At 43.2% G+C, this 20,110-nt stretch overlaps 2 protein-coding genes across 2 annotated transcripts; one reads left to right on the top strand and one right to left on the bottom strand.

The window, feature by feature from the left end:
- Nucleotides 1-3,512: 3,512 nt before the first annotated feature.
- Nucleotides 3,513-5,008, top strand: LOC123980679 (early growth response protein 2b-like). The gene is made up of 2 exons (XM_046065200.1): nucleotides 3,513-3,660; nucleotides 3,853-5,008. Exons 1-2 carry the CDS (start codon nucleotides 3,513-3,515, stop codon nucleotides 4,908-4,910), a joined length of 1,206 nt encoding a protein of 401 aa, XP_045921156.1. The 3' UTR covers nucleotides 4,911-5,008.
- An 8,105-nt stretch (nucleotides 5,009-13,113) lies between these two features.
- Nucleotides 13,114-15,842, bottom strand: adob (2-aminoethanethiol (cysteamine) dioxygenase b). The gene has a single exon (XM_046065825.1). The coding sequence runs from the start codon at nucleotides 15,751-15,753 to the stop codon at nucleotides 14,995-14,997; it is 759 nt and encodes a 252-aa protein (XP_045921781.1). The 5' UTR covers nucleotides 15,754-15,842; the 3' UTR covers nucleotides 13,114-14,994.
- Between the last annotated feature and the right edge of the window lie 4,268 nt (nucleotides 15,843-20,110).

Below are 20,110 nucleotides of genomic sequence, written 5' to 3'. Positions count from 1 at the left end.
ACCAGCAGTGAGTTCAAACGCTCCACTCCTTTTTGTACATATTATAAGAAAATCATGACATTGATTCTTGTCCAAAGTTAAAATTTCCTCTAAGATCCGGCTGCAACACCTGAGCATATCACTCCATCTGGATAAATCCAAGCCTCTTATTTACAAAGAGAGCCTGTTTCTGTATCGAACAGAAACCCTGTGTCTTTGAAAAAGCTTCAGATGCGCAGGAGGTCGATGACAAATACTAGCCTGTTCTCTTGTCTGACAGCTGATCTGTGGAGAGTTAAATTAGCAGTAGCTTCCTGATGAACTGAACCGTGTTAGCTGAATTGGTAACTTGTCTTGTGTGTTTCATTGCTTTGGGCTTCCACTCTACTTGTCCCGTGACCATGGAAGTAAGAGCAGGTATAATGAAACTGCATTGGTGGGAATGAGCAATTTCTGATTTTAGAAAGGACTGATAAGAAAAATGTATGTTTCTTTTGTAGAGGAGTGAATCAGAACGTTTGACCTATTTAACCCTCAAAAACTTAGATAACACCACAAAAACATTGTTAAAAAATGGACATTTTCCACAATTTAACAAAGTTTGTGTGTTTTAGAACAGGGAAGTCAGATCTACCCAACGGGGAAGCTGTTTTTATTATTAATTTCATTTTAATAAGTAGATTGTGGGCAGCACGGTGGAATAGTGGATAGCACTGTTGCCTCACAGCAAGATGTTCCGGGGTTCAAACCCCGGTTGTCCTGGCCTTTGTTTGCATGTTCTCCGCATGACTACGTGGGTTCTCTCCAGGTGCTCCGGCTTCCTCCCACCGTCCAAAGTCATGCGGCCTGATTGGTGACCCTAAATTGTCCTTAGGTGTGAGTGTGACTGGTTGTTTGTCTATGTGTGGCCCTGCGATGGACTGGCGACCTGTCCAGGGTGTATCCTTCCAGCCCCCCGCAACCCTGTACGCAGGATAAGCGGTTGACGATGGTTGGATGGAGATGGTTGCTGTTAGAGATCTCTGTTCAGAGGAAAACAACATACGTGTGAGTGCGGCAGAAACCATATTAGTATTTCAAAAAACAGGGCACTGTGTCTTCAACGGATTTTATGTTAAAAAGCACAGCGTCTTTTGTAGTAAGAAAGTAAATAAAAAATTTTTTTTAGCATATATCGCAGATAAAAATCACAAAGTGCCTCACAATTAAGTGAGATACAATACATAAAAATGTAAAAATACATAAAAAATATCATTCAGACGGTCATAAAACCCTCGTCTGACTAAAAGCCTGTTTGAATAGTCTTTAATTGCTTTTTAAAAGAATCACCAGAATTTAGGTGTCCCTGCATGAAATGATCGATCTCCTCTGGTGTTAAAAGAAGTGTGAGGAACCACAAACAGCCTCTAACCTGATGACCAATAAGAATGAGGTTGTATCAAGTCACAAGTGTAAAGAGGAGCTTGTCCTCCTTGTTCACATCATATGTTATGCCGATGACACCCAGCTCTACATCTCCACCAAATCCATCACTGCTGCCACTTACTCCACCCACACAATCTGCCTCTCAGAAACAAAAGCATGGATGCAAATAAACTTTCTCAAACTCAACAACGATCAAATCCTGCCAAAACTTTCTTCCTACGCATCGATGCTTCTACAGTTTAAGAATCCACAAACATCCGCAACCTCGGCGTAATCTTTGATCACAAGCCTCTCCTTCAAACACCACATCTATGACGTAACAAAATCTGCACACTTCCATCTCAAAAACATTGCCAGTCTTCGTCCCTCCTTTCTCTTCTCAGCTGCTGAAACACCCACGCATTCATCACCTCACGACTGGACTTCTGCAACATCACACCCACCAGATCCCTCAAAATTACTTCTAAACATCCAAAACTCAGCAGCCCGTCTACTCACTCACTCCAGCACCAGAGACCACATCACTCCAGTCCTCCACAGGCTCCTTATCCAACACAGAACCCAGTTTAAAATCCTCCTCGTCCACTACAAAGCTCTCAACCTCGTCATACTCCCAACCTCTGATCCACAGACGCCAACCTCTTTTCCCCTGTCACCCTCCCCAAGTACCGAACCTGGGGGGACACGACCTTCTTCATTGCCGCCCCCTCCCTCTGGAACTTCTCCCTCATCACCTTGCATTGCAAATTTCAAAACCCATCTGTTTAAAGCTGCTTGTTGTCTTTTTGTTTCTGTCCAGTTTTTATGCTGTTTTGCTTTCATAGTCTTTTAATAGTTATCTTTAATTGTTATCAGAATCAGAATTATTGATCCCAGAGGGGAAATTCCTGCGTTACAGTTGCACACATTGCACATCAAGGCCAGGAAATAATAATAGAAAGAAGGTAGATAATGAAATACATAAATATAAGGTAAAAAAAATATAAAAACAAATATAAAGGAGCATAGATATGTACAATATTTACATTATTAAAGAAATAAGTAAGGGCGAATAAATAACAGCAGAATTGCAGTATAGTATTGTACATTAATTGTTAATTAATTAATTAATTAATTATCATGTTTTTTATGCTGATCTTGTTTTGTCTTTTTTTTATCTTGTAAAGTGCATTTGCGGACCTCATAAAGCACTAAATAAATCAAATGTATTATTATTAGTATTAGTATTAGTATTACTAGAATTACTGTCCCTGCAAGGGTCTAAAAGTAAGGACCAGCGTCAGAATACAGAAATATTTGCAGGTGCAGGTTATCTCTCTATCAGCAACATATCCTGTGGTTGCCTCTTCATACAAACTTTATAAACGCATTTTTTAACAAGAGACACCATCAAGACCAGCCAGCTTCCCACGGAGATACAAATAAAAGAGTTAACTCTCTCACTAATCACCCCATCTATCTGAAAGGGCCGACAATAGCAAGACTCAGTCAGAGCAATAATCTGTTCCTGACAAGGCAAGAGAGAAAACAAACGGTCCGTGCAGTCAGTGTGTGGGCTCGGCTGGCACAAAGACAACACAATGCAACGCAGTTTTATCCGGATACCAGCCATATAAGCTGACCGAGATCCTCTCACCTCACCGGAGAATCCATTTATGGAGAAAGTGTCACCGGAATTCCGAAAGATGGAGCTTTGTGCCCCGTTTTATAGACGAGTCTGAGAGCAGCATGAAGCTGATGTTTCTGATAAATGTTAAAATAAAATCCCCCAAATTCAGATCCAGTTTTTTTTTTTACTTGTATTGTCGTTCAACGCCAACATCCTAATTTTTTTAATTGTTTCCACGTTCCTACACTGTGAGCTTCACCAGCCCTATTTCTGGAGTTCCCTCTTTAAAAAAAAACCCCAAGTCCATATTTGGTGAATGACGTAACGGGACACCCAGAGATCCCCTTTATAACCATACTGCACCGTGCAGGAGGTGAGAGGCGGAACAGAGAAAATGCGGGGAAATATTTATAATGTTTGAGAGTCGGTGAGGCAGAAAACTGGAGACAGTGACTTGGATATTAGTTTAAATCGGCAGATCTCCACTTCAAAAGACAGAATGGCTGCTAAAGTAGTTGATGCCGTGTCCCTTAGCAGTATTGTAGATAGTATTCCTAAAGATGTGTACAGGGCAGAGGGGATTGTTTTTAAAGAGGAGGCGGTAGGGGAGGAAGAGCATGAAGGGAAACCCGATGAGAGTGAAAGCGGTAAGATTTTGTCATTTGTAGGTAAATATAGAGGTTTGAGTGAAAGTGCAACATTCTGACTTTGGTTGCTCCAGAAATGTTCTAATGAGGTGATGAAGTCAATCAATCGTCGTTAAGTGCTGCCATAAGATGAAAAGGTTAATATGATCCTTTGTTTTCATTCTAACTGAGTGTACATCTCCTTGTTTTCAGGTGACCTTCTGTTCGAGGAGAGAATCGCACCTGGGCTGCTTCTCCACGGCGACTTGGCGCAGTACGTAGCAACATTACGCACGCAGCCTGTGGCGTTTAGCGGCAAGTTCTCGGTGGACTCCAGAAGCGCAAGAGGACCGTGGACACCGGGGGACGTTATCAACGTGGTCAGCGCTGACATCGCCACCCCGGGACCGGTCACGTTGCCTGGATCGCAGTCAGCATCACCCGAGATTTACGCAGGAGGAGGAGACGCAGCGGAGGCGGGGGACGGCACCATGGCGCACGGTCATCCGGACCTCGGTCACATGTACGCGCCCCCTCACCCTCACTCCCAGCCTCACCCTTCCTATTCCTGCAGCGGGGACATGTACCAAGACCAGTCCGCAGGGGGCTACCTGGCGACGTCCACCTGTGCCGTGTCCTACCACCCGTCTCCGTCCTACAACTCTGTGCCCAAACCGACAGTAGACGGCGCCGCGCTGCTGTCCATCATGCCTGAGTACGGAGGCTTCTACCAGCAGAGCTGCCAGAGAGATATCCAGACGTCTTTCCCCGAGAGGAAATCCCTCCCGTACCCGCTAGACTCCCTCAGGGTGCCCCCGCCACTCACGCCTCTCAACACCATCAGAAACTTTACGCTCGGCGCGCCCTCGCCAGGCGTCGAGGGTCCAATGGCCGCCGCTTTCCCGAGCCACCAGAACCTCCCTCTCAGGCCGATCTTGAGACCCAGGAAGTACCCGAACCGTCCGAGCAAGACGCCCGTCCACCAGAGACCGTATCCGTGCCCGGCGGAGAGCTGCGACCGCCGGTTCTCCAGGTCGGACGAGCTGAGCCGTCACCTGCGCATCCACACCGGCCACAAACCCTTCCAGTGCCGCATCTGCATGAGGAACTTCAGCCGCAGCGACCACCTCACCACCCACATCCGCACGCACACCGGAGAGAAACCCTTCTCCTGCGACCAGTGCGGGAGAAAGTTCGCCCGGAGTGACGAGAGGAGGAGGCACATGAAGATTCACCTCCGCCAGAAGGAGAAAAAGTCCTCTGCGTCCTAATCCTCACCGCGCACGGCCCGATGCTGCTGAATGTAAACTTTTTGAACATCAACTGGATCCGCTCCTGCCTCAGTCTGCCTGCCAACAGAGCCCAAAAGGAAGAATCTCTATGGAAACCATATCAGGGAGAACCAGAGTTCCCAATCATATGTTTGGTCATTATTTATCACATTAACATCATTCCTCTCTCATCAGTCACTGGTCCAGATTATTAACTCACATGTATGTCCACACATTTTAGTATTAAATTACATGAAATGTAAAGGGAGTTTGGCTTAAAATACTGTAAAGCTGGTGTCAGTGTGCTCTTTAAAACACAATAGGTTTCAGAATGTGCACCTCAATGTACCCAGCAGCTACAGCTTGCTTCAGTGATCAGTGGCAAGGCCTTGTGTTTACTGTCTATGCTTCATATTCTCAGGGATTCAATTACAAAGTCAGGCTGCTAATACCAAAATCCTGCAAGTCAGCTGAGTCTGAGTGATGCAGGAGGACTTACTGCTGCTACACTGCCTCCAGCTGCACAAAACCTGTTGATCAGAGGGGACTTCTGGACCCTTATTTAAACTTTTTGCACCATTTTCCCCCTCAAACACACAGCAGCCTATTCGCAAAATCAAAATCAGTCTAGTTTCACTTGAAAACTACAGTAAGGACACAAGAATAGCTCTTATATGCTTTGGTTTTGTAGTGGGAAAACTATAAGTTAGGATCTAATTTAAATAGTAGCTACATCATCTATGTTCAACACCATTAAAACATCAACTCATGTTAAAGTTAAATTAGGCTTTGCAGGGTTTACATGACACAGTTAATATTTTGTATTGTTGTGATGGCAGATTAAATACCACTAATGATGCTTTTCTATCTAAATGACAGTTTTTAACCTGCAACACTTTTGAAAAGTTGATGTAAAAATAAAAACAGACGCCAAACAGTAATTACATTCGCTAATATTTAATCTGTTGGGGTAGTCAAAGGAGTTTGATGTCAAAGTGATGTCACAGCATCGCTTGGGTGTGCTGTGACATCAAAATCAGGGCGGGGCTAAGGTGGAAACTGGAAATTTTATTGGGATGCAGCAAAATGAAGCTTTTTTAACCTATTTTTTTGTATGGTATTAGAAATGTTGAAACGATGTCTGTCAATATGTTTCTTTTATGCACCTGATGAAGAGCTGATGTTGGTCGCAGCACAGCTTGAGACTGTAGCCTGATGATCTGTCTCCTGGTCTGGTTTGATGTTATCTTTGGCTGCTTTCAGGTGTGTGTGCACAGACCAGCATTCCTACCTGATGAGTGTGAGAGAAAGAGTCACTGGACAAATAAAGGTTCTGTTTTTGTGTTTTGTAATTTTTATGCAACCAAGTCGAGCACTAAAGCTTTTTTTGTCGATACAAATAAATGTTGACTTGTTGTGGCTGCCTGCTGCTGCTCTTTATTTTGACTTATATTAAATTGCTTACAAAACAATCTCACCTCAGCGTCTATTTAGTGATTCTTCTGGCGCTTTTGATCATATCACATGATCTTCCTCAGCGGATGGTGTTTGCCCAGCTGTTATTTCTTCTCCATGTTTGAAAGTGGCATATTATCAAAGCTCCAGAACAGCTACTAAATGGACCATGAGGTTGAGATTTGTTGAACTGCATGTCCAAAATCCATTTTAGATGTATTTAAAATAGTCAACAAACTTTGGGCCTCCTTGTTCCAGCGAGGGGAAAATCTTAAAGCCACAGCATACAAAGATATTTTAGATAAAAGCGTGCTTCCAACGTTTTGCGTCATCATTTTGTCTCTTTCCTGTTTCAACGTGACGATGCCTGAAGCAGCTCTATAGTGTAAGAACTTAAGGTAGGTAGGTAGGTTTATTGTCAGAATATAACAGGCTATAGAGGGAAATTAAGTTTTGTAACTCCCTTCTGCTACATAGCAGATTAATTAATTAATACGAATCAATTATGAAAAATGGTAAATAAACTATCATCACTGGAGCAGTGCTGAGGATGAATTAGAGTTTAAGAGTCTGATAGTTTGGGGGGAAAAGCTGCTCTGCAGGCTGGTGGTGCGGCAGCAGAAACTTCTCTTCCCAGAAGGCAGCAGGGTGAACAGGCTGTGGTTGGGTGGGTACCGATATCACTGATGCTCGGGAGATGGGTACCAATGATCTTCTGAGCAGTTTGAATCACCCGCTGCAGAGCCCTCCGTTCCTGAGCCGAGCACATCCCATGTCAGTTATGTTTCCAGTCAGTTTGCTTTCTATTGCTCCTCTGTAAAAGCTCACAAGAACTTGGGAATTTGGCCTTCTTAAGCTTCCTCAAGAAATACTGGTATTTCTGAGCTTTGTTCACCTGCTCCACTTCAGCTCCACTGATGCAGACAGGAGTGTGTGTCTTTATCTCTTTCTTCCTGAAATCAATGATCAGCTCCTTGGTTTTGCTGACGTTGAGCAGTAGGTTGTTCTCTGAGCACCACTCTGCAAGATTATCAATTTCATCGTTGTTTGAAATCTGGCAGGTGATGGTGGTGTCGTCCGCAAACTTCACAACAGAGTTCTCTTCATGTTCGGGGGATGCAGTCGTGGGTGTACAGCGTGAACAGGAGGGGGCTGAGCACACAGCTCTGGGGAGGTGAGTCCGCCAATCTGAACGGACTGGGGTCTGTTTGTGAGGAAGTCCAGTATCCAGTTGCAGAGTGTTTAAACCCAGAGTCCTGAGTTTGTTGATCAGCTTCATGAGGAGATTTACGTTGAATGCTGAGCTCAAATCCACAAACAGCATTCTGATGTAGGTGTTATTTTTCCCAAGGTGTGTGAGGGCTGAGTGGAGATATCATCCTCTGTGGATCTGTTGGTTTTGAAAGCAAACTGGTGAGGGTCCAGGCTGGCTGGGATGTTGTTCTTTATGTGCTGAAGAACCAGTTTCTCAAAGCACTTCATCCGAATGGGGTTGAGAGCCACAGGGCAGTAGTCGTTCAGACCAGACACTGCAGACTTTTTAGGTACAGGAACGATGGTGGCTGTCTTGAAGCAGGAGGGAACCCTCTCCTGAGACAGTGAGATGTTGAAAATGTCAGTAATAACATCAACTAGCTGATTGGCACAGGTTTTTAGTACACAGCCAGGGATGTTATCAGGCCCAGCAGCTTTACTCATATTCACTCTCAGCATACTGACAGTGGCCGGTCCTCTGGAGGTGGAGCAGACTTTCCATCTGACTCCTTGTTGAGGAGATCAAAGCGAGCATAAAAGGGTGTTGAGCTCATCAGGTACTGTGGCCTCACACATGATGGGGGAGCTCCTGCTTTTGTAGCCGGTGATGTTCTTGCCACATATCTTTGTTGAGGTCTCGCTCCAGTCTCTGCTGATGTCTCCGCTTTGCCTCCTTGATGCCAGCTTTCAGTTTCGCTCTGGCGGTGCCGTAAACTTCTTTATCACCCAACCGAAAAGAAGCTTTTTTTGGCTCTGGATGGAGCCCTCACCTCTCCATTCATCCAGGCCTTCTGATTGGGGAATGATTTTATCGTTTTAGTGATCAACACATTAAAGGGTCCCTGGGGAGCTATGGAGTTTTAGCCCTTTCTCATTTGTCAGTTTGTACCTTCTCGCCTCCTCTCTTCAAGTCTTAGTCCCTCCCTCCACGAGACACGAGGAATCGAGGAATCGAGGCAGCAGGCATTTGACGAAATGAGGCATTCTTGCTTTGAAGCAGTAATTTTAAAGCAATGTGAATTAAAAATGACGTCTGGCACAGCAGCATCATCCGTGCATTGTGTTGTTAAAGCCTACCGCTGTATTTTATGACCTCTGTCAGACGAGCTTAACACTGTTCATGACAACTTATATATTTACTTTTAATTAAATTCAACACACACACATGCATACAGCACAGACAGGACTGTACTTTTGTAATGATGTGCAGACTACACAATGGGCATTTGATTTCCACATGACAACATGAAATACAGAAATTAGTGCTGAATGAAGAGAATGTTCTTCTTGATATAATAATTTGACACCAGCAGCTATTTGCACTTGTAAACCAGTCAGGATTATAGCAGATGAATCTGGTGTCGCCTACCTGCAGTGATAAAAAACATCAGTCATATCGAGGTGAATGAATACAGAGTCCTGCTGCCGCCGTGGGTTGTATACCCCAGCTGCGTCTCGCACCTCTTTTATTCGTCACAGGTGATGAAAAGACTTCCACAAAGGACACACCTGTGCATCCTCGCTCGTAGCTCCTCCGATAAGCCCTCTCTTTCCTCAAGATGCATTTTAGGAAGTGAGACGTCCTTCAAGATGGCACGCTGAGATTCATTTCCGGGTCACAGGCAGGAGGACGAAGAAGACTAAGGCCCAATCCCAATTTCCACCCTACACCCTGAACCTTCACAGACTTAGTTGACGTCACCTGGTAAGTGCTTAAGTGTGAGAGGATGAAAAGGGCCTGAAATGATATAATAGGACAGAACCGCACTTTGTAATATATCACGATACCTTGACTATATTGACACTGAATATAATATAACAACCTGTTTTCACTCCCAAGTCATCACATATGGAATTTAGAAGTAGGTTTGGCATATTTATCAGAAAATCTATAGTAAGGAGGTGGTTGGAGTGAACGGATGGGCCAGAAACCGGACTTAGGTAAGTAAGATGCGTAAATTACAGAAGTAACTAGGGCTGTCCCCGACTAAGGATTTATATAGTCGAATCAGAATCGTCAAGTCCTGCCTGTAGTCGAATCATGTGTGTTTTTGTGCGCGGCGATTGCGAGCAGAGGGGGGGGGTGTTACACACGGTAGCTCCGCTTTAATCTTGAGAAGCTGCAGAGCTGCAGTCTCTAGTCATTCAATTTACACTTTAAATTTCCAGCTAAACTGAGGCTTTTTGAAGAACCTTTTCTCTCTCTCTCTCTCTCTCGCCTGCTACTCACCGGTCTTGTGTGTTTTGCGAGGAACCCTCGTGGGTCTATTATACAAAATGGCCTGATCCTTGTTTCACTGCGAAGCTTCGACTATGAGATTGTCGAATCAGGCTCCGCCCATTGAAGCATCGAATCTTCGACTATTTGGGGTCCGCCCTAAAAGTAACCATACTTAGGTGACGTAAGTAACGTAGTTATTTTAACCAAAACTATGATCTTTTCCTAAACCTAACCAAGCACTTTTGGTGACTAAATCTAATGTTCACGGTGTTGTAAGTGCTTTTATATTGAATATTTTTGCATTTTTATTATTGCTAACTTGACCGCGGAGCCAGAAATCTCAAAAAACAATGCTTAGGGGTACTCAGGGCGTTGGTAGGTGACGCCAAGGGGTCTTGACCAAGTGTCCATATGTGATATGTGTTGAATGTAAACATGTATCTCCACTGGGCCCCTTTAATGTTTTGAATTTGACTCCTTAATGAACATTTTGATGTTAAGCTAATGACACTCAACACATCCTGCAGATGTTTCGCAGTCAGAGCCCTCTGAGAGGTTAAGGGACGTTGCCTTCTATGCCCTCTTTTAATGTGGGACAGATGTTGAGTTTGCACTACAGGAAACATCATGGCCAGGCCCCGAGAGTTTACATGACCTCAGGCTGGAACATGGTTTCCCACCAGTACTTTAGGCATAAAGGCGTCAGTATGCTTGAGTTACAACATTACAACTGAATTCATTTAAAATCACATCTATTAAAAAAATTGACCAGCGACCATCATGTCTTCTTTCAACATGAACCATATGTGATGGGTGCATTTTGGATTTAATAACATAATAGTCGGCTTTGCAAGATGAAAGTGAAGTATAGTGTGAATAAACCATCAGGCGGGGGATCACAGTGATGCTCTAACTGGTCATTCTCTCTAACAGCCAGCAGGGGGCGACTCCACTTTCTTCTCAGAGCTTTGACCCTTTTCACAAGAGTTTTCACCTTATTTAGGCCGTCGCCATGTTGATTTTTTGCAACCAGGAACCGGAAGTGACGAGGTGCATCTGTAATTCACTTTAACTGCGATATTAGCTGGGATGCTATTTTTGCCCAGCGACAAACAGGCTTAAAACAAAGAGGACATACCGGAAAAGATGGTTAAATCTGGTTGAATGTACACAGAGCAGCAGATATGAGTCGCCTCTATCCTGATTGACAGGTCACCATGGTAGAGACTTGTCAATCAGCTTGTAGCCCCGCCCTGAAGCCTCCCCTGCTTTCTGGTCTCTGTTCCTCTAAATGGGACCATAATTTACTAAATGAACATCACGCTGTGTTGAAGAAGACTTGAAACTAGCGACTGAGACCTTAAACTCATCAGGAAAGTGTTTACTGAGGGAATAAATCAGCTGAGAAGTAGAAACATTTTCTCATAGACTTCTATACAATCACACTTCTTTCTGCAGCCGCTGGAGTCGCCCCCTGCTGGCTGCTGGAGAGGACGCAGGTTTAAGGCTCTGCAGCGCTGGCTTCACTTCTCAGACCCCGCGGTTCCTGCTTGGTCTCATCCAAACAAAATCAAGATGGTGACGGCCAAAGTGGAGTAAGAGCCTGAAACAAGTGTTTTTAGCTGTTCCACACTCAAAGGCGATCACGATACAAGGTTCACAAGAACGAGACAAGAAGATCCTTTAACAAAGATATCCTCAATACCAAGCTACATGAGCAGGAGGTCTGGGGGGACGTCCCCCGGGGAAATTTAGATCATTAAACACTTATATTTCCTGCATTCTGGTGAAAGTTTCTGCACCAATTTATGGTGTAAATGTTTTTATTTATGTAAAAGGAAACACAAAATTCTGGTGGCTGGTGACATTTCAAAAATATAGAAATAAAACAGAATATAATGCTCTCAGTCGTTCTGTTTCTCCTGTAGATCCACTTTACTTATGTAATATCGTCCCTGCACATATGTAGGCATGATGACTTCCCTCCTCTTTTGTCATGTTCAAAGGTTAGAGAACGGAAAACTTGGCCGAAAAGAAACTGCGTCAGGAAGTTGTTAAAGTTACCGATTGGTGCGGCATGTTTTTGGGTCATTTTATAATCAGCAGCTAGTATTTTTTTTTTAGCTTAAGTTACTTTTTTAGGACAATGCACATTTGTTTCTTCTATATTTTAATTGCGTTGCACGTTTTTTAATGTTTAAATAAACCTTTTTAAAGGCATTTTCATTTGTTATTTAAGTGCAGAACTTCAAAAAAGTGGTGGGGAACATGTCCCCAGCGTCCCCAGTGTAAATGACACCTATGACCTTGAGAGAGAAGTTTAAACCCTGCTCACTTTCTCACCTCTGCACACCTGGGGAAGTCGCTGCCTAAAGTGGGCGTGAATGTCAGATTGTCTTGTTTCAGAAAGTTACAAAAATGGTCAGAAAATCCTAAGAGCACTACCCATAAACCTCCTCTTCACATAGTTCTGCAGAGACGTTTACATGTATCTTTGCAGAATCATATGAATGATTTTAATACCTGAATTTCTCTGACAAGTGCAGGAATCCTTTAAGCCTCAACAGCTGCTGTGTGGAAGATAACTTAACGCACTTTTACTTTTAGGCTTCCCGACAAAGATGCCAATCTTACAGAGCTTTTTTCATCAGCGTGCTAAAGGAGCCCTGGAAGAATAACGTTTTATCAAAGGTTTAGGTCGGCAACTTGATCCAGTAGATTTCCAACATGTTTCAGAAAAGGAACAAGACGCTTCTCCAAAACACGTTAAAAACACAATAAAATGTAGGGTAGTGTGGGGTTGTATCATTCAGAAGGCTACGCTTTGGGTAACATATTATAAAATAAAATAAATACCTACAGTTGACAAATTCATTTGTATTTAATCAAATGTAATTTTAAGGGAAAAGGTCTTTCCCCAAACATGCTAATCTAGCATTTTACTACTTTAACCAAAAACTATAAAAATCTTCTAAACAATTACATAACTTATCTTAAGGCTCCACTTAATGTAATACATTATATATATATATATATATATAATTAACACAATAAAGAAAATTACAGCTTTATTTTAAACAACAAAAAATTAGATCAACTTGGGTCTGAATGGCTTTTATCAAATAACTTTAACATTTTTAGTTCAGCGAGACGAACTAAGACGAAATGTTGAGAAATTAAAATTGTGACATTGTGTTTTTTGTTAGAATTACCGTATTTATCATTTCCTGAACTTATTATTTTTGTTCAGATCGTCACACAAAACAAGACATGTTTAGGCAAAATAAACAGCACGTTTTATATGAACTGACAGGCAGAAGACATCAATACAGTTACTGTTCATTTAACTTCGGCTGCAGTTGGAGAATCAGATTCTGGACTGAGGCCTGATTTCAAGAGCCAATCAGAAGACCTGTAGAGTTTCACTCCCAGTGATGCAACACGCAGCACTTCGGCTTTATTCACTGTTCACAAACTTGACATTTTGAAGTTTCTTTTCCTAATTAGGACGCAGTTTGACATAAAAGTTATCTGAAATGCGTCATTTCACATTTCAAAACGCTCCGATTCTCCAAAATCTTTAGTGCTTTAGTTTCAGGCCACCAAATGTTTCAGCATAATCTATTTAGATTTATAACAGAATATTATATAATTCATTCAGCAGGTTGTTTAGCTTCAGTCTTTGCAATTTAAACTCTATAAACCTTTACGTTCACCTTTCACGTCTCATTAATTGCATTTCTGACACAGTGATAATCAACATTTGTGCCGAGATGAAGCCTAAATTTAACTCACATCCTTCAATACAATCTCCTGAAAATAAATCAGTCAGCGGTAAAAACAGCCCTGAGGATCAATCACAACGCGAGAAAACAAAATACCTGCAGTTTCAGATGCCTCAAAAGAGACCCGAAGTTCTTATTCATCTGACCGCAACGAGACGTCACAAAGCCTGAAGCAGGAAGGCGATTAAAAAAAACAACAACACATGGACACAGTCCCTCAGGGTCCTCGGGGAAACGTCCAGAGAGACAACTCGGCTCTTTAATGCTGCATTCAAGGCTCAGTTGGAAGTCAGGAATTCACAACCTTCATATGTAAATTTCAATTCAGTGCTATGGCGTTGAAAAATGCATGCAACTGTTAGTATAACTGCACATATGGTTAGCGTTTCAGCAGCAGCAGCAAAGTGCTTGCTTTATATTGAAGGTCATGCAATACTGAAAGCTGAAATTTAGGTGGTGAAGATTTTGAAAATCTTCCCCAAAGTTTCCCTTTTGGAGTCGAAACCTGAGGCGCCGACTTTAACCCAGCCTTCCTGAGTTTTCTTGAACGCAGCATCAGCACCCTGCACACCATCAATTTGTCATTTCTTGGGCATCCCCCCATCTGAAATACCTCACAGGGCCTTATTTTTAGCGCACATCAATTCTGTGACTCCAATTTTGGCCTTTCAGCTGATGGGTGATAATATGCACCTGAATTGTTTTCCAAACAACGCCACCTTTAATTAAAACTAAAATGCTGCAGATAAACCCAGAAGAAGTGCATGTGAAGGGGGGAGGGAGGCCTTTTTAGGAGACACACAAGGCTCTTTCCCTGGTTACAGCGGTCAGTCGTCAACATTAACGTCTGAGGTTTAGTTGCTTCTCGACTCAACAGGCTCAAACGTCTCCTCCGAGTTCACAAAGTGGACGCGGATACATTTGATATTTGGTGTCACCAAAATATTGAAATCCAGAAGAGCATTTAAAGCAAGATGACGAGTGAAAGAGAGTAAAAATGACTTTTCCGTCCTTAATAATCCAGATACAGGAAGTGGTCATGTTACAAGCAGGATGTTGTTTGGTGGCCTGGGGGTCAAAAGGAAACTGGAGTCTTCAAATTTCATTTTAAAACAATACAATGAGGTCAAATAATATTTTTTTTGTGCTGTTCCCCAGGTGGGTCACCTGTTCTGCAAAAGCTATCTAACTGTGTGTCTAAGTCTGCAAAGGCTTCAGGTTTGGATTAATGATTTAGAGAGTGACCCTTCATTTAGGACCATGTTTGTCCAATCAAGTCCAACAGGCCTCCGGCCTTGTGCCTCTACAGGGTGCACAAAAAGCCAGACCAGCCCGAGAAAAAGGGGAGACATTCAGCAGGTCAGTCAGATCAGAGGCAGACCTCCGGGCCCGGGTACGGCTCCCCTCCGCACCAGAACTCCTGAGGCTGTGAGATCTCCATGAGCCAGACCTCCTCCTCCTTCTTCTTCTCTGTGTTTTTAACCTCCGCTTCTGTCAGGACCTTGTAATAGTGACAGTCCCTGCCGTCGTCCGGGTCGTACGGCGGGGCCAGGATGTCCATGAACGCCGTCGGGCCGTCCACGGCGTCGATCTGGTGCAGGTTGTCCCGGTCAGGGGTGAGGACGCACGGGCCGCTCTCCTCCGTGTACTCCCCGGTGGAGCGGAGCACGGAGCGCCGCAGAGCGTCCACCTGAGCCGGGGGGAGCTGGGGGTTCACCTGCGGGCTCCCGGCCAGCCTGTCGAAGCAGCTGATCCTGACCTTGCCGTACATGACTTTGAGCATGCCGTGCATCCCCGGGTGGTCGTGCAGCGGGATGGACGCGCCGCTTTTCAGCAGAAACACCCCCATGCTGAAGTGGTCCGTCTCGCAGATGTGCATGTAGGTGACCGGGGGCGCGCCGTGGTGGTACGGAGGGGGCGCACCGGGCGAGCCGTCGTCGGCTCTCCGCGGGACCAGCTTCAGGTCCGCGGCTCGCACTTCCGTCATCAGGCTCTTCAGCTTACTCTGGTTCTCCATGAAAGACTTACCGGGCTCCTCGCCGGCCCGGGGCGGGCTCCTGAAGGTGACGAGGGCCTGCCGAGCTATTCTCTGCACGATGGAGGTCATGTTGCTGTCACGGGGCATCATACCGAAGCCAGGAACGCGCTGCCCGGTCTCCCCTGGTCCCTGTTAGCGGTAGCAACTTTAGCCAGCGCCAAAGATCGTCTGTTGGCGAGATGAGTCACTCCGCAACTACTCTCCTTCGTGTTCCAGCCCTTCTACTCTTCATTTTACATTTTCAATCATGCATACAGAGTAACTAAGCCTATACAATGGCACGAACATTAACACAATTCACTATCAGTGTTGGGAAGGTTACTTTGGAAATGCAATAGGTTAATTTAACCTTATTTAACCTTCCCAATCTTTAACCCATGGGCAGCTGGCTTAACCCCTCTTTACAAAACATAGCCTTGTGTAAATGTCTTTGCACATGTAATTCATGTAATATTTTGCATATCACTGCACTGCACTCTCCCCCTGTAATATGTCTGCACAACACAAATACGAGGTGATGCACGTGTAAATATCATACAAATAGTTTTTTCTCTACACATAGTTCTATTATTCTTTTATAACTTGCATCTGTTTGTTTCATATTTATATATTTTTACACTTCAAGCGTATGTTTGTCTACATTATCACCAAAGCAAATTCCTCATATATGTAAAATACTATTTGGCAATAAAGCTCTTTCTGATTCTGATTTTCACTTAAATTGTAAAAGTAGTTTTACTATTTCATTTACTTAATCAAGGTTATGTAACTTATAACATTTACTTTTTTATTGCTTTTCTAAATTTCCAATCAACATTTTCAACCGTTAACCATTTACAAAAGACAGCTTGAGAGGCAGTTTAACTAGCAGACTGGCGGCGCTGCAAATTTAAACATGAGAACCAATCAAAAGCATCAGAACAGCATCAAACTTTACTAAGCGGCTGTGGCTGGACATGGCCAAGGAAGACAGTGTGCACATCAAAACTATGCAAAGCAACAAAAGGAATATTATTCAACATATAATCACACATTTTCCCAGTAACTGTAATGGATTACAGTTACATTTATTATTATTACAATTATATCACGTAACTAAATTTCATGTAAATGGTTACTCCCCAACACTGTTCACTTCACACATGAAAGAAGTGAAAACACAACCCAAATCCCACATATAAATCATTTTTTATCCAAGACCACAAAGAAAATATGTCCTGTGTGTTATCCCTGGCACACAAGTGAGTATATAAATCTTATTTGTTATGTGTCAAATAAACTAAAGTCAGAATCAGAAAGACCTTTATTGCCAAGTAGTTCTTTACACGTACAAGGAATTTGCTTTGGTGATAGACATAGACAAAAACAGTTGACATAAATAGATGTTAAAATATATAAAATGGAACAAATAAATGCAAGTTATAAATAGAACTATGTGTAAAAGGAAAAAAAACAGTGTGGCAGTTATTTACATGTGTATTACTTCGGATTTGTGTTGTCCAAACATATTACTGGGGGAAAGGATTTGTATTTAGCCTAAATATATAAATATAAAAAAACCCAAAATATATAAAAGAATAATAAGGACTATGTGTAATGTGGCAGTTTGTGCAGTGATATGCAAAATATATGTTGAGGCTATTAGTTTTTGCACTTGATCAAAATAAACAAAATTGTCATGCGAGATCGTCATGACTTTAAAAATACATGTGCAAATTAAAAACATATCAAAATATTAAACTTTTTTTTTTTTCTCCTTTCAACAAAATGAGGCTACCAGACAGAGTGCCGCTTTTAGATGACGCTGCAGTAGCCTGAAATGATGGCGGAGTGAGACTCTCTCCTGTTTCTTACTCTTTGATTCGCACCAGGTTCATTGGCCACTTTAATCTGTCTGGTTTCTGCTCCTTAGCGTGTTCATACATTCGGTTTTTCTTTGCTTATGAACACGTGAGGCTTCCTACCTAGAAAACAACACAATAAATATCCGATAAAATGCATTTGTTGGAGTGATTTTCACACATATTAGGACTTTGGTCAGTCTGTCTAAACGACTTCAGCACCCCATTTTTGAATAACTATTAAACACGTCCGCACTAGGCAGCGCTCTACCGTTGACACCTAGTGCATTGTGGGACATGTAGTCAACCGGCCGTCAGTACTGCGCTCACTGACGCAAAATAAAGTTTCAGTAAAACAATAAATCAAAGCTGATTTTCTTGTCAGATTTCTTCATAATACAAATGATTGTCTTCCTGTGAATGAATGGATTCATTTAATATCCAACCAACTGCACGAGACAAAGCACTACAATACCCAACATGCAGTAGAAAATGTAACTTTTAATGATCTTTTCCCGAAGTCATTCATTACTCATTACTCATACAGTCAACATATGTAATGTCTCAACTTCACTGACAATCAAGGGGGAAAACCCAGCAGCAGCAGACGTGAAACCTTTTAGTTCCCAGCAGCTATGTGGTGTATGGTTTTAATGTTTTATTTGAAATTCATCTGTCTTAAAAATATTGTTATTAAAACTCACAATCCCTGATCTGGAAGTAAACAAAAAGGTCTGCCCCACACTTTAAATCACTTTTGATAGCTCCCATATTGACGGAGTACTTTAAAACTGGACAGGCTTATCGTACATTTGTACAGTTTGATTAGGTTTAGGAAAAGATCATGGTTTGAGTTAAAATTACTGAAAATCATTGAAATAGCTAAAACTAATACATAAACAGTTCTAGTAAACGTAATGAATAAACAGTTGAAATAGTTAACTAAAAGTAACAAAATAGTTAGCTAAAAGTAATAAATACAAAATAGTTAGCTAAAAGAAGGCTATTGGTTGAAATTGTTAGCTACGATAATGGATTTAAAGTTGAAATAGTTAACTAAAAGTAATAAATACTAAATATTTAGCTAAAAGTAATGAATGTAGTTGAAATACTTAGCTAAAAGTAATACATAAACAGTTATAGTAGTTAGTTAGTAGTTAGTATTGGATAAGCCTATTGGATATATAGCCTATACATATGTATAGGCTATATATATATATATATATATATACAGGCTATATTGGAAGCCTGGCAGGTTTCCAACTGTACAGAGCGGACAGCGACACAGAACTCTCCGGCAAAACAAAAGGTGGAGGTGTCTGTTTTTATATTAACAATGGCTGGTGTACCGACGTTACAGTGATTCAGCAGCACTGTTCTCGTGATCTGTAATTTCTTATCATTAACTGTAAAACATTAACGTACAGGTTTAACAGGGAGGTGCGAGAAGCTAAACGACTGTACGCAGAGAGACTAAAAAACTAGTTCTCTGCAAATGACGCCAATTCTGTCTGGAGGGGGTTCAGACAGATCACAAACTATAAACCCAAAGTCCTCCACTCCATAAACGATTCTCGCCTGGCAAATGAGCTGAACCAGTTCTACTGCCGCTTTGAGAGTCAATCGGACACCGTCCCCCGTGACTCCTCCGCTCAGCTTCAGCCCCAGTCCACCACTTCTTCCCCTCCCTCCTCAGAGCTGGCCAGCTCCACCCCCTCCCCTCCTCCCTCCATCACAGAGGAGGAAGTCAACGGTCTTTTCAGGAGGCAGAAACCCCGCAAAGCAACTGGGCCGGACTCTGTCTCCCCATCCACCCTGAAGCACTGTGCTGATCAGCTGTCTCCGGTGTTCACAGACATTTTTAACACCTCACTGGAGACATGCCATGTGCCAGCCTGCTTCAAAGCCTCCACCATCATCCCTGTCCCCAAGAAACCAAGGACCACTGGACTAAACGACTACAGACCCGTCACCCTGACCTCTGCGGTAATGAAGTCCTTTGAACGCCTTGTGTTGTCCCACCTAAAATCCATCACAGACCCTCTCCAGGACCCCCTGCAGTTCCCCTACAGAGCCAACAGGTCTGTAGATGATGCAGTAAACATGGCCCTTCACTACATCCTCCAGCACCTGGACACCCCAGTAAACTACGCCAGGATCCTGTTTGTAGACTTCAGGTCTGCTTTTAACACCATCATACCGGCCCTGCTGCAGGACAAGCTCTCTCAGCTGAACGTGCCTGACTCCACCTGCAGGTGGATCACAGACTTCCTGACGGACAGGAAGCAGCACGTGAAGCTGGGAAAACATGTCTCTGACTCCAGGACCATCAGCTCCGGTTCCCCTCAAGGCTGCGTTCTTTCCCCCCTTCTCTTCTCCCTGTACACCAACAGCTGCACCTCCAGTCACCAGTCTGTCAAGCTCCTGAAGTTTGCAGACGACACCACCCTCATTGGGCTCATCTCAGGTGGGGATGAGTCCGCCTACAGGTGGGAGATCGACCATCTGGTGACCTGGTGCAGCCAGAACAGTCACTCAACGCTCTGAAGACCGTGGAGATGGTCGTGGACACAGAAAGAGCCCAGCCCCACCCTCCCCCATCATCC

This window comes from Micropterus dolomieu, linkage group LG12 (genome assembly GCF_021292245.1).
Source record: "Micropterus dolomieu isolate WLL.071019.BEF.003 ecotype Adirondacks linkage group LG12, ASM2129224v1, whole genome shotgun sequence".
In the NCBI taxonomy this organism is placed as follows: domain Eukaryota; kingdom Metazoa; phylum Chordata; class Actinopteri; order Centrarchiformes; family Centrarchidae; genus Micropterus; species Micropterus dolomieu.
Note: the sequence above shows the minus strand (reverse complement) of the source record. Positions and strands in the feature narration are given on the sequence as shown.

Coding starts and splice junctions, on each gene's coding strand:
- LOC123980679 (XM_046065200.1), top strand. CDS start 3,513: ATGGCTGCTAAAGTAGTTGATGCCGTGTCCCTTAGCAGTATTGTAGAT. Junction 3,661..3,852: donor ACCCGATGAGAGTGAAAGCG/GTAAGATTTTGT, acceptor CCTTGTTTTCAG/GTGACCTTCTGTTCGAGGAG.
- adob (XM_046065825.1), bottom strand. CDS start 15,753: ATGATGCCCCGTGACAGCAACATGACCTCCATCGTGCAGAGAATAGCT.